Here is a 15,465-nt window from a genome sequence, read left to right as displayed (position 1 = left end):
TCAATCTGGTTTTAGCCTGATTTCCTTTGTAAACAAGGCTATGTGATCTGTCTGCATGCCTGTGTCTATGTCTGTCCTCCCATTAATAACTTTGAAAATGTTTATTTGTTTCATTTCTATGTGGCAGTGGAATAGATCTCAAAGACAATCCATTGTCCACAGACTTTGTAAAAATAAACGGCTGGATGGAGGATGGATACACTGACCAGTGCTGCTATTGAGGGAAATTCTGCAGTGGGAACTCATTCCTTACTAGATACGAGAGAATCCACAGGGGAAAGAGAGATAGTAAATCCTCAGCAGGAGGAAAAACATATCTGTATTAGATTATGTTAAACAGCCAAGTTCATCTATGATAAGATATGAAGCCACATGAAACTCAATGTCAGTAATTCTCGTGTTCACAGAAGTACTTAATGATGAATTCTTTCTTGTGAATAAAGAAGATTATACGGCTACACTTTGTTTTTCTTGGGACATTGATGGAAAGTCAGTGATTCTGTCTGAAACTCTGATTCTGCCATTCTTACGTGTTTGTTGCTTATTTGGGGGGAGGGGTTAGAGCGTGATCCTAGAGTTTGATTTTCTGTATTGGTATGTGATCACAGCATTCAATCCTTTTTAATATCTCTTTGTATCACAACTTTTTTTGTAATATCAAAATCTAAAAAGACTTTTGGCAATTTTTAATTGCGGGTACCTTAAAATAAAGCTCACATTTAATTCTGGTAGATGTATGACCTTAGAATTCACAACATCAGTTTCAATGAGAATTCAAAAGTTAGGCATCTGATTCTGAGAAGTAAAATAATTGTATTGGGTAAAAATATGACTTACTGCAAACTCATGAATCTGGTTCTCAGTTTAACAATGTAAAGGATACAGTTCAAAACAGAAAGCTGAACTTGACTTGACTTCAGGAAATCATTTTATTGTGGTAATATGGACAACAGTTCAGCAAAATATGTAAGCATTATATAATTTTAAGAATGTAGGCCTTCTGTGAAATACACATGCACTGGTATTTATTGAATAGTTAAGGCCTTCATGACTTTGAATTATAAATTTCACTGAATCTCACTTTGAATTATAATTTCACTGAAATTAAGGGAAAATTTGACATGTACTTCCAGGGAGATAGGCCTGGATCCGAAGACAAGCCCTTAAGGCTAATGTTACTACCACAGTCTATGGGTTTCAGTGGGAAAATTCACGGTCATGATAAAAGGGGACATTATGGGACTCTGCAGAGAAAAATGTATTTTTGCCTGTGTGGCAGGAAAATTTACTCTGATTATGTGCGTGTATGACTCTGAGGTGCAAAGCTCATTTTCAGGCATATCGTGGCAGCCTTGTTCAAGTAATTTTTCTAAATAATCTTTTCTCTGCAAATTCATATTTTGTGAAATAAATTTGAAGGTGCTATAGCAATATGATCCTAGTTTAAAGGTTTACAACTCCCACGTCTTCATTTCCTGCTTGGTCAAAAGGATCAGTTGATTTCAGGGAGAATTCTGTTTGACTAGAGAATTACTGCCAACTTAAACTCATTAAGGTTATTTTTTTCAGGTAATTATTTGCTCTTACGGGAAGTTCCAGCTCAGTTGAACTTGGGTTTAATTTTCCCCTTTTCTTTATAACAATTATATTTTATAATTGGAAATAATATAAATGGAAATTTCTTTGCAGATGGGAATGTTTTTTAATATATTCTTTCTTACTGCATATATGTTTTAGTTCTTTCTAATCTAATCACTTTACTCACAGTTGACAACCTTACTGAAACTAAGGATAGTTAGCAGTGCTTCTGCAGTAATTTTAGTTGACTGTGCTTGACAGATGCTTGAAGAATGCCCCACAAAATGAGGAGGATGCAGAGCACTTTGTAAAACTTGGGGTATTCATTTATGCTTTAACATCTAAACTACCCAATAAGCTTGGAATACATATATTTTCAGCCACATATTTCTATTAATAAGCTGTAAATGCAAGATATGTATCACCAGCAAAAATTATTTACCATCTCTTCAGATCCATCAAGATAGCTTAATTGTAACCAACTGTCCAAATATTTGCTACTGTACTAAACTCGTACCGTGTAACACATGTCATAAACCCTCTTTCACATACCAATTTCTATGTAGAACAAGTATTGTTCTTGATAAACAACTTATCTATGACTCCCAAACTGAGAATACAAATCAAAAGCTTTCTAAACATTGAGCTACCTAGATACTAAGAATAACTGCCCAGCCAGTCAGATTACCAGACACTGTAGCAGTAAATGTTCAGCAAGTAGTGCATTTCAGAGAGAAATAAAGGCTGTGCAGCCTCTGACTTGTTTGATAGTTTATTACAAAATTAACTTGCAATCCAGTTTAAATACACTCTAAATACTTTCCTCATCCTTTTTGTTGTTCAAGTGTCATGGTACTGATCTCTGTTAATAACACCTTTCCTCCTGCTGTGTTCACATTATTTGATTCATTACAATATGTAAGACTTCATCGAAACTGTCTTGAAATCCATCTGAAAAGGATGACTCCGTAAGATTGCATATATCTACATGTTGTAGGGGTTCAGGTGCCATGACCACAGATGTATTTTAACTGTTGCCACAGTAAAAATATTCATTGATTTACGTTCTTAGCTCTTTTTAAAAATGCAGTAAAGAAAACATACGGCAAATAAGCCAGTGCTTCCAAGTATTCCACTTCCATTGGAACTTTCCCAAGTCTGGTTATATCTAGTACCTTGGAACCCAGATGTCAAACATACCCAGAAAACCTACAAGATCCTGTAAAATAATTCTTACCTTTAAAATGCCCTTATTTTACTGTTTGGTTTTTTTTTCACATTAGCTTAACTGCAAGCACTTGCACTGTCTCCATCTACATCCTTTCTAGATTGTTGTTTCGAGCACATTGGTTGCCCCACTTTCATCCCACCCCTCACCCCAAGAAATGTGTATTTTTGCCTTTTGACAAACAGAACAGTCTTAGGTTAGGTGTAAAACTGAGTCTATTCTAGAGGCTGCTAGCCCTGCAGTCATGTGAAAACTGTGCTCCATTCAATTTTGCCTCCTCATTTCTTTAGTTCAGAGATCATCAGGCCAGCAAGAAACTTTCCTTCTCCAACTCAAATCTAAGGCTTGTAAAGCTGGAAGAAGGGAAGATATGCCAGGCCCTTCAGCTGCTCATGTTGGACGCCTCCATCCCCTTGGCTGCGGATTGTAGTTTGAATCAGCTGCTGACAAGCAACAGTCAGACCTGGAATCCATGGACATTATGTCAGGATCTGTTCTGGACCGTTGACTGCAGTAAGCATACTGCAGCTGAGAGCCAGCCTGCATGGTGGCACTTGGGGCAGACCGGGAGCTTTTTGGGGGTGATATAATACCCGATTGCTTCCCTCCTACACTACTGCTTGGGGTTGGAGGCTCATAAGAAACTTTTTGTTTCCATTCATCTGGTGGCTCAGGAAGTGTTTTCCTGCGAGCAGCTGATACTACGTTAGCAGCAATGGATTCCTGCATATTTTGGGGCCCAAAAGCTTCATCCACTAGGCCAAGAGGGGATCTTGCCGCTGCTTCCCAGGGAGTCAGTCTCTTGCCAGGCCTGTCGGCTGCTGCGTCTGGCTTGGTGAAGTAATCAGGGGCAGGCTGAAATATAAGAGGAGAAGTAGGAGACATGGCTCGAGAAATGAATGAGGAAGGTCTCCCAGGAAGTGATAATGAGCGTCCACTGCTTCTTTCCTAGGAAAACAAAATACCAAATATAGTTACAGTTATTAAACAACAAAAAAGGAAGCCCTGTCTCTTTGCTTCCAAACTGGAACAACAGACCCTGAAAGCACATGACTTCCTGGCAATCCCTTTTTATGTCTATGGGTACTTTTTAATACTTTAATACTTTAATTTAGTGGAAAGAGAGGAGGTATTAAAAAGGAGGCAGAGAAAGAAATGGGAACAAAGACAGAGAAAATTGAATTTTTGAGGAAAGTAAATAGACCAAAGACAGGCTTTTACTGAAAAGGTACAATTACGTTAGCAACTGTGCAGCTTTTCCACTACTTAGCCAGTGTGCCTTGTTCTGAAAAGACCATTCTTAACAATGAAAAAGGAAGTCATGTTGTGACAGTTCTGTGTGTGTTGACAAGATTCTTTCTAACACGCAGGCACAGCCTTATTTATTTTATAACAGTCTCTGTCTAGGACATCTGCCTGAGAACATATCTTTGGCAATCTCCTTTTAAGAAATGCATTTCTTACTCTAAAATTATTAGACTTATCCTAGTTTTCACTTTTTTCAGGGCACAAAAATGAACACAAAAAACTAAAGACGTTAACACAATCATTCACTTAATACCCTTACATGACGCTACTTAACCTGGCTTCTTTAAAAGGCAATGCCCTCAAAATTTCAGTACATTCCGACCCATTTATAGGAGCAATCCATTCATATTTGACAAATCCTAATCTTCTTACTAATGCAGCACTTTTTGAAACAGAAACTGTGTTCATGAGAAGGTTCTGCTGCAACAGTCATTTGGCAGCGTACAAAACAGGTACAGCCTTTTCCCCAAGCCAGACGTGTTCTTTGTGTTACACAGAGAAATTACATTGTTCTTACCGAGTAGTCTCTATACGTGTGGTTCCTAAACTCATTGATTTACACCCGTTGATTCATATCCTGAGGTTTAAATGCCAAGTTCTTTTGCTAGAGGCTTTGCTAGAATTCAATTCAAACAATATTGGCCTGTGTTACTTTTCCTAATTAGCTTCCAAAACTTAAAATACTGTGAGTATGATCTAGATACCAGCCAATGGGTAGCTGATCATATAAGGTATAGCTTATCTAGCAAAGATTCACATAGAAATGTCATGTTTTATAGGCTTTTCTGTCACAGGATCTTGATGCATTTAAGAAACTTAAAAGACCTCTGCTTCACACAGGCTTTTGTTTTAATATCAGCCTTGTATATGAGAGATGGAAGAGACTACTGATTTCATTATTTTCAGTCCGTTTGGTGGTGCTCAGTCTGAATCTCTTAAAGTGTGGAGTGACACACAGAGGTTATGTAATGAGAGTTTTGACAAGTGTCACAACTAATGCTTTATAACAGGACTATCCTTTCACCTCTTAGCTATGACCAGCTATTCCCAGTTTGCAGTTCCAGAGAGGAAACTCCCCAACGTTATTAATCCTACCCCACATACTTATGGCAAATTTTCATGAGGTTCTACTTCTATCCAGAAGAAATTAATTCATTTTGGGCAACTTAGCTCAGTTGATTTTTAAGAATCCTCACTTAAACCTTGAGATGATCGAATATTAAAATGTGGCTGATCAGATCATCACATATAGGCAGATCCCAGCTGAGTACTCTAAGATGGTAGCATATAAAAAGCAAGAATTATCCATTTGGAAGGGAAGTGAATAAAAGAAAATACAGAATCTTTTTTTCCCATAGGTGAAGTTATATACTGTCGAGAATGGATTGAAGTTTCTCCCTATGTCCACCTGACGGGAGGGAACTCTTTTTCTTACCTGGAAAGAAAGAGTCCAGGTAATAGGTCATGCTTGAGGCCAATGAGTGGCAGAACCAGATAGGCCAGTCAGAATACTTCTCCTTCCTGAAATGTATTGCAGTTTCTTTCTTCACTGAATCCACGGAAAAGAGCTTATTCAGCAAGCCTGGTTAGTGCATTTTGTTTAAATTATTGGCAAGGAAACTTTTTAAAAGGTGCAAAGTCAAAATAAGTATGCAAAATGAGATACAGTTTCTACGAGACATTAATCTGATAACCTGAACCATGAAACTAAGAAGATAAGGTTCTATAGAGGCATGAGAAAGTTGATCAGACAGGTCCACCTAGTTAGTCTATCTGTGTTAACTGCTCTCAGGAGGGTTCTGGAACATTGTCTATGCTGAGTAGACAGAAAATTTAGTGAGCCTCTCAGGGATAAAATGACTAGGTAAGAATCCAAATAGTTCATACTGTCTTATGAGGTGAAGAATGTTTCTTTATGTAACGATGGCTTTCCTTGGCTCTGAATAGGATTACCCAGTGATCGTTCTATTAGATGAAAACATCTGTGATAGATTTTTCCAATGGAATTTGATTTACAGACTACCAGGTAACCTGCAGCAACTGTAACAATTTACCTGGCCAGTGAGAGATTGTGCCAATTTATCTGGAAAAAAGTTCTTCCTTAGAAGTTGATAAATATTCTCCTTTTCTACCTCAGAACCCCAAGATAAGAGCAGTTATTTCAAGTCTTGTCCATTTGGCCAAAGTACTATTTCAGAGCACTGGCTTTCAATTTGCCAGAGTGGCTTAGGCATTTTTTTTCATTGCTCTCCTGGATCTTGCGTATTTATGGACATTTCTAGACATCATCTTGATAGCCATCATCTGAGAAATGTCATTCTGACAGAAAAACAGCCCAGGTTATCCAAAGAATGCCCCAGTGGCCGCTTTGTTAGGTGCTAAGTATCTCGTTTGGAGACTAGATACACTGGGTGCAGTGAACACATTCAGTAAGATCTGTATCACTGGAGATAATCAATGATTACTTCCTTCTGGATGATTGTTCAACCCACATCCAAATCACAGCAACAAAGTTCCTGTTGCAAGATCAAACTGTCAAACTCTGGTACTGTCAGCTGAATGATTCTCATCTGTAGACAGTTCTTTAGCATACTTGGTCCCGTTTTGATATTCCCAGACCAGTCAAATTCTTCTCCTTTCCCACTTGGTAGCTTGTATGTAGATACAGTTCTGATAGCAGGCTGGCTTTTAACTTTAAAATTCTAAAATATGAAATTGCGTATCTATTTCCTCTAGATTTGGTCAAGTGAGGATTAAGCTCTCCTTCCATGAAGGAAGGGCTGAACAATGTGTGTTTTTAACTAACAGTTACCTTTTTGGATTGTAAGAGGACAAAATCTGCGAGGGCAAATAGAGTTCAGATGATGTACCTGGAAAAAGGCGGAAGTATATGGGAAGAACTTTGTCCATTCCATAAGGGTCTGAAGGAATTTGAGGAAAAAGTTAAGAGAGAGCCCCACTTACTTACTAACTTCCAGTTATAATGTTGTGTTTGGCTGTCTGGCTTTTGATGGAGAGGAAGAGTGGACCAATAATTTTTGAAGGAAGAGGCTATTGATAGAAGAAGCTGGCTGAATTCTCTACATTTCCCAAAGAGGAAAAGTCATAACTATGCTAAAGGTGGGCAGAAGAGGGTTTGAAGACTCAGAAGATCCAAGAAGGTGAAAATATATTTGTCTAAAGTAAGCCTTAGTTATTTTGAATTACATTCTTCCTAAAATAAATAGCAGTTGTCATCATCATGTACATTCCCATAAGCTCAGAGAGAAGGAAACAAAATTTTATATTAATTTTATTTTGAATAAATCTAGGAAAATTAAATAATCAGGTTTGGCCTGAAACAATTCTACTACATTTTGTAAAGTGGCTGCAACTTGAAGCACTTATAACCCTTTCAATTCAGGGCAATATTTTTCTAATTTTCATGTCTGTTTCACAGAGAATTATTGAATTTCTTTCATCACCCATGGAAGAAATACAGTAAATGCATCAGTTATGTGCAGTATGCCATCATGCCTCAGTGTTTACCTTAAGGAGGAGGAATTCAGTCTCTAAGCCTACTGACTGCTAAGATTGTTATGGTAGCATCTGTTGTAATAAAAGCAATCCAACAGCACCCTGCACAGCAGATTTTTATCCATTTCATAGTGACATACTTTTGCAATAATTATTGAGTTAAAAATAGAATATTTCTATCTACTCCAACTTTATTCTGAAATTGAATAACCTTTGGCTTCAGAATATGTAATATTTTTTCACACTTTGTGGTAAATGGGTTTTAAGCACTTGTATGATTTTGCTAAAATGTAAGTGTATCTCAAAGGCAGGAACTGAGAGATGATCAATATTGCTTTGTTTTCATTGCAGTTAATTTTTATTATTGGTAGCGGTGTTCCTAGACTGAAAGTCTAAGGTCTGAACATTTCTAAATTCAAAGCAGGTCTGTATTTGATATTCATATACTCATTTCCGTCACTGCTTTGGTGTTCAGCCCCTTCAAACTAACAAACACAAACTTTGGAATGAAGGCAACATTTAGTCACTAGAATTCATCATTCATTTGCTGGACAGCAGCAGCCAGACGTAGTGATACTTTCTATTATTTTCCCTTCATATTTAATACTTGGAGATACCTCTTTCGACAAGCATGTACTAAAAAGAATGCACAAACCCCAAATCATAAGTGAGACAGTGGGAAATATGAAGTGCAAATAGAGAATAATTATTCTACCCTCTGTCTCCCTTAAGCGATAAGAAGATCATAAAAAGAGAATTAGAGGTTTTCTGTTCTTCTTCCCAGAAATCGAGGGAGAAGGGAAAGAAGAGTGATATGCTACCAAAATTATTACATTATCATATATTGTATTACTGTAATCTTGTTGTAAAATATTCGTTATACCATACCAGCACTTGAAGTATTACGCTGCAAAACAAACCAGAACCCTATACAGTGATTAATTTGCTTTCTTCCATTGCCTCGTGTGAACATTTTCAGAGGGAAGGATCTTTTCTACAATAGTTATTGAAGGGAAAGTGGTTCTTAGATGTTGAGAAGAGGAAAGGCAGTTCAGAGCTGTCCATTGCAATCATAGAATCCTAACAACATCTGCTGCCTGGCTCAGGTGTCTATGCAAACACATTAAAATTTAGGTTTAGATTAATATTGATTTTAAAAATGCAAACTATTTATAAACTGGTCAATGAAACAAACACATACCACAGGCATCTTTGATATTTATAAGCTGTGTATTAATATAAACTAAACTAAACCGAATGTAATACTACTTCCAAAATAAACTATTTCAGTATGTAAGTAAATGAATGTAAACACAGTACTTACTTATAGAAGGTGTATGCATGTGTAGATCTATTTAAAGTAAGTAGAAGGAGTGTGAATGTGTACATTTGATTCAATAATGCCTAAAACAATAGTCCAGAAAAGTCAGTTATTTGGAACTTACTGCTATTTCAAATTTCTTGATAATTGAAAAGTTGAAAGACAAAAGGAGCAATACTTAGTTTCATAAAATAGTGCAGATTTTAAAGGCGAGAGTCAGAAAGGTATTTTTCATTTTACAGACCAGATGGGAATGTAAAATACTACTTAGTGAAATGATTTCACAATAACTGTTTTTCTGTCTCAGGTGGCACATCTCCTTAATAACTGAAAACTGTTCATATGTTTACATGCTGAAACTGCCTTTTCACCAGTTAATGAGACATATTTTACATTTTCAAAAAAAGTCAAGAGTTCTATTTTCCAAAGTAGGTTGGACTCTTAATAGTCCAGTGAAACGCTCTGCAACATAGACTCCAACCTGATTAAGTCACTTGGGAAAAATTGACCTAGGTGTCTTAAGTCATTAAGGCAGTTTTATTTTTACCTTTTCATTGTAGTCCTGGTCCTTAATCCCATATCAAAGCATGTTCAAATATGTGTTAACATTAGCGCCTGGCTAATGTTTACACACAAAGGAGACAAAGGAGGAGGAAGTAGATAAAACAATTGTACTATCTCAAAAAATGACTCTGTCTTTATAAAAAACCGAGTGATGCATTTCTCATTTTGCTTTCTATGGGCTTATAATGGCTACTGCAGGTAGAGACCAAACCACTGAGAAAATGGTAGGACAAAATAAATAAGACTTGATTTTTATGCCTTTTAATTCTTTCCTTCTTCCCATTTTTTTTAAACCTAAAGCAAGCACTTCAGATTTTTAAACTGAACTGCATATAGAAGGGAGACATATTGTTAATCTTATTATAGCTTTTTTCATCCCAAACCATTTACGATTTAAACTTTATGCAGTGAAAAAATAATTTCTGCCTGAAATGCTGCCAGCCCTGGAGTAAATGCTACAGGTATTTTACGATATGAATACAAAGAATTTTGAAATAAAATTGAAAAATCGTATTTATTTGAAACTCTGGAAATAATTTATAGCAGGCTAAAATTGGAATGCAGCATTTTGGTTAATGGGGATACTAATGGCTGGAGAGGCAGGGAATCTTACCTGTCTAACAATGAAAGCCTTGTCAGTGGCTGTACTGAGACTGGTAATAGATTAGAATCACATAGTTCATGTCTGGTCCTGACTTCCTCAAAGCTGTCTTGTCAGGGCTTCCTTTCAAAAATTTATAGGGAATTTCAGAACTGGAACCTAATTTATTCTAAGTTTAGATTGTTTATAACTGTGGTATTCTTTCAGGTGAGAATAATCTTGTTTTCATCATTAGTATACAAACTAATGAAACAGTTACTGTCAACCATCTTATATAAGCTTTGTGACAAATTCTGCTTTTGACAAGTCCTTCTTAGTTGTCAAGTAATGGTAGAAAAGAAAAGTCAGGTATTAGAATTAGGCCTTCACTACTGCAAAATGCCTATGTGGAAAAGAAACACAAGAGTGCTGCTAACCTGTCACAAATTAGTTACTCAGCTCAGTTTGCATCTGTGTAAATGAAAGAAAATCATTATCATTTAATCTTTTTCCATAATACGATTATCAAAATACAATAGAGTTATGCCTATGAAAAGCAAATGGCTGAAACTTTTTTGGCCATAGGCATCTTAGATTTCCTTGGAATACAGTTTATTTCTTGTAAGGAAGAATATTTGCTGCCACCTTCTGGACTTTTATATTACACAGCTTAGGGGAAGATCTTAGAAGATGAAGCCTTGTGAATGAACATTTGAAAAACAAGTGCAAAATCGGTCCTAGTTTCTGATCTTGCTATTTTGTACAATGAAGCGGGTTTAAGTTGATATAAAGTAAAGGCTAATGATTTTTTTTTCTAAAATCAAAGAAAATAAATAAAAATTGTATTGTAATATTTGAAGATGGTGGCACTATTGTTGCTGAACATATGCAAACTAAAATATAAATTATCCAGTTACTTATAATTTTCTTATCAAATCTTTAAACTGAAATTTTCAGCCTTTGTTGTTTGGGTTTTTCTTACTGACTTCATCACAAATGATCCAACCATTTGAGATGCATTTCAACCAAATGAACCTATATAGTTCAACCGTATCAAAGAGTGAGAGTAGGGAAAAATACATGTCAATGACAAAAAATTCTAGCATCCTTTTCTTTGAAAAGTGGTGCCACTACATGCTTTAGAACTGGTTTGAGACTAATCTTTGTATCTGAAGTGTCTCATATTTCCATGCAAACTTGCCCATGTATATTCAAGCTGAGAGCCTTTTATAGGCTCAATAGGAGCACTTCCTTTTTACAGCTAATCCCTGAGGACTCTGTCAGTAGCAATAATATTCTGTTAGGCAGCAGGATTTTATTCATTATTACAGACCTAAGCTGCTGTAGGCTGCAATGTCTTTGGGCACCACACAGGAGAACAAGGACACTGTCCTTGTGCTTTCTCTGCCTATCTAAACTGCAGGCTATGGGTACCCCCACAGGCTGGAGAAGTCGCTGGGGTGTTCCACAGCTGGGGCGCTGGCTGCACAGATGGGTTTTCATTCACAGAAAAGTAGTGCATACAGGCGTACGGTGCCTACCCGTGTCTCTTCCCACCATCAGGTCCAGACCTGAGGCTGCACACTCACTGATCTGACTGAGATGCGCTGCAGAGCACAGCTGCCCCTTGGCAGAGCCCAAGACCTCCTGTCAGGGCCCAAGCGGCCTCAAAGGGGAGAACATCTCATTTAAATACAGGGGGGCAAGAAGCAGACTTTCGACAGGGTAGAAGAAACAGACGAGGGAAGGGCAGAGAAGAGACTGGACAAAGCAAAACCAAGAGCTGGTAATACTCGATACAGAAGGAAAATCTGTATTCAGCACTGGGTTGGAGAGTGATGAGGCTAGGACCTTATAGCCAAGGTTCCTGAGCTTGGATGAGAAGCTTAAGGAATGGAAAATTGACCTGTGTAGCTTGCAATGAGGCTATGATGAGGAGACCAGGAGAAGAAAAAGGTGAAGAAATGGAGCAAGGAAGGTACATCTGGGGAAAAGAACCTGTGCCCGCTACTGTATATTTTCCTTCAGAGTTCCAGGGAAATTTCTTCTCCACAGGGATGTAGTTTGTCCTTCCACAGTCTCTCTTCTGTCAGAAGACTCTGAAGCCCTGTTGGAAACCTGTGTCATCCTCCCAGTGCTGATCCACAGGCAGGATGTCAACATGCGTTTACTGCCAGCAGCATGATGGCAGTTGTCTATGGTGGTTCAAGCCACGGTGGAGGAACCTGTTGGTTACAGTACGCTACATGATAGTATTCCAGGGTTTGGTTTGTTTTTCTTGGAAAACCCCTGGGTCTTAAACACACAAAGCTACCTTGAAGCGATGCTAGTGAAGTTGGAAGGTCAGGTACTCAAAAGCTATGCAATGCAAGCATCATTGCCCAGTGCCTATGCATTTTGGTTAGATTTCAGGACTTCTGCCCCATCCAGTGCCATTTCAGGGCTTCATTTAGGAAATACTAGGGTTCTATAGCAAAGGAGTATAATGTGCAAAAGGTGCTTTCACTGGTTGGATTTCATAGCTGGTCCTGAGGATCCCCTTTCTGGGCTTCCACCTGGAGACCTGCTATCTGTTAACACTCACAGACTGACGTTAAGGATCACATACTTTGATACAGTTCATATGCTGCATAGATAACTAGTTCATATGCTACTGGACTCTGAAGATGCTAGGTGTCTTGAACTGGACACCCAAGGCTACTGAGTGTCCTAGTATCAGTGCCACAAACTTCATGCATTATTCACTCATCTGTAGAATGCAATAGTGTAAAAATGAACTATGGCTTCTGAATGACTTGTATTCTAACAAAAAAAATCTATGAGGAAATAATTCTGCACGAAGAGCACACTTTGATGCGTGTACATTAAATAAGGAATGGTGCTAAGCACGGAACAATAATGTCAAACCAAAAGAGTAAAGAGCTATTTGTCAGATGAGCAATACCATTCTGTGTCCTCAATTGAGGCTGGAGTCCTACAGAAAAAAATAGCAGATGATAACATGATTACAGATGTTTTGGCCACACAAACGCCCAAGGGGGTTGGATTAAGCTGATACAGACAACATTAATTCCAAGTGCCTCATATTGTAATCCAAACAGTAGTGTTTAACATTGGTTTTTCATAACTATATATACACAGCATCAGGTGCTTGCTTCAGTACTGTTCCTGTAGCAGTACCAAGTCTGTCAAGTTTCTCTAACAAAACACCTCTCTGAAAGTAATCTTAGGATGAGAAAAGTTTATAATTTTGTACATCGGAAATGCTCACAGCTGTGCAACAGAGTACAGTTCAGGCGTAGATTTACATTACCATAAGAAGTTAGGTTCCTGCCTCTCGTTTTGTATAATCTTTTGAATTTTTAATGGAATACCATCATGAATTTTTTTTTCTCATTTGTCACACCTTTGCACTTTCTGACATCAGCGAAACAAGCAGCAGGGAAATATGTGGAAACCTTTTCTGAAGAAACTTACAGCCCAGTTTGGTTCATAAAAGATACTCAGGTAGCATGGCTAGGACTGGCAGAAATATCTTTTGAGGTTTTCTTGTCACCTGCATAGGTTCCACTTTTAAGTTATAAGCCTGATGTGGGAAAATTACCAAGACTTTAGGAAGAAAACTAAGTGTACCCAGATGCCCATGCTTTGCTTATGTTCACAGTATAAAGCCGTGTACCAACAATAACCTGCACAGTGAGACTATAAGAAGTAGCACTCTCACAGATCAAAGAAAAAATCACTATCAGTTATTGACTTTTTTTTTTAAAAAAGGGGGTTTTTTGCAAAAACTTTCTTTAAAAAATTGAGAATATTTTTCCATAGGTCTTTATTGTATGGAAACTTTTGCTTCTAATAGAAATGTACTGAATTCTTTGCTTTGCAATCAGTTAAAGCTCATACTGAAATCAGTGAGTGTTGTGCTCCACGTCACCCTTTGTAATCCAACATGCGTTACAGTGATTGGGAGTATATTTCATTTCTGTAATGTTCCTTCTTTTCTTCTGTTTGCTGTGGATTTCTTAAATCAGTTAAAATCTATTGTTTCAGATATAGATGGTAGCATCAAGAGAAGCACTCCATCTGTTCAACAGTTTAGTCTTTACACCTGTTTAGAAATGACCTGGTTACTTTCAGAGCAGCTTATCTTTCAATTGCCTGGAATTATGATCTCTTTTTAAAGATGTCTGTCTTAAAGACATACAAAAGAATCAAGGATTCTTGTTTGAAAACACTTCCTATTGTTATATTGATTACCCCGCACAGGAAGCCTTCATCCAGGTAGTCAATCTGTAAGCACTGAGTAATTTGTAATTGAGCATCTGTAATCAGTAAGTTATTTTTCTCATAGCTGAGTTTCCTCAGCCTAAGGGACTGTGCAGTTACTGTAACACATTACCACAGAAGCTTGTGCAGGTTTCACATGCACTGAAATTAAAAACAGTTTGTCAAGATCGCTACAAACAGGAATAGATTTTTTTCCTTTGAAGACTGAGGAGGATAACAGGAGACTTGATTAGCACGCTGTATAAAGAAAGTCTTTGCCTGCCTTACTCAAGGAAGCAAATGTTAAAACCATGGAAATATCATCATACGGTTAGTCTAAGCTTGTAGAGTTCATCTGCTTCTGTAGAGATCCTTCCAACATAGTATTTCACAGAGCTTCAGGATTTTTCCTACTTTTTAAATCATTTGATAAAAAACCTAAAGTGCTTCCTGTAGTAAGCAACCAGCCTGAAAAGCACTTGTCAAACATAGCTCTCGAGTGATTCCAACTCCTCCCTTATGTAATCACATGCAAAGGTAATGTTTACTATAAAGTAAGAACAGTCATTGTCATGGGTACTCTGAAGTTGTGACGGTGGCACCAAGTGTGCTATGAAATTATCAGGCTCGCGTATTTTCCCAAGACATCTACCAGCAGCGAGTAATTCAGAGCTGCTGAATCCACAGGTTCTTGAAGATCTCGTCAAATTTCTTCTTTGTATAACATTTCTATTTCAAGCTGAGTAGACTCATTATAAAATAACATTATGCCAAGCTGTATAATTAAGATTTGCACTTGCCATGCCGAACTGCCAAAGCGATCAATGAAATCCTGGGTGTTTGACTTCAGGCAAAGAAAGTTGTATCATGTTTTGTTAAAAAGGCAAGACTGGAAGAGTGGATCTTTTTAGAACCAATCGTTTTTTACTCTTAAAGCTACAAAATCTGGAAAAAGATCCTGGAAAAAGAGAGGAGAAAGATTTTGCAAATTGTTAGTTGCGAAGAGTGCCATCATTTCACTGGTATTTCCCTACCTCATAGTGTACAGAGGATTCCCCGCAGAGACGCTGGAGCAGCAGAGCATGGTGGTAAGGCTGGTCCTTT

At 37.6% G+C, this 15,465-nt stretch overlaps 1 protein-coding gene across 2 annotated transcripts in view; it reads right to left on the bottom strand.

The window, feature by feature from the left end:
• Positions 1 to 3,196: 3,196 nt before the first annotated feature.
• SYNPO2 (synaptopodin 2) overlaps positions 3,197 to 15,465 on the bottom strand; it is a 90,351-nt gene continuing 78,082 nt past the window's right edge. Inside the window, exon 5 of one of the 2 annotated variants that reach the window (XM_059826785.1) lies at positions 3,197 to 3,746. In XM_059826785.1, the coding sequence (XP_059682768.1) occupies positions 3,197 to 3,746 (550 nt within the window). Of the gene's footprint in view, positions 3,755 to 15,465 lie in introns of both variants that reach the window. The other variant, XM_009813238.2, reaches the window with a different exon arrangement.

Source organism: Gavia stellata, chromosome 19 (assembly GCF_030936135.1).
Source record: "Gavia stellata isolate bGavSte3 chromosome 19, bGavSte3.hap2, whole genome shotgun sequence".
NCBI classification, from domain to species: Eukaryota; Metazoa; Chordata; class Aves; order Gaviiformes; family Gaviidae; genus Gavia; species Gavia stellata.
Note: the sequence above shows the minus strand (reverse complement) of the source record. Positions and strands in the feature narration are given on the sequence as shown.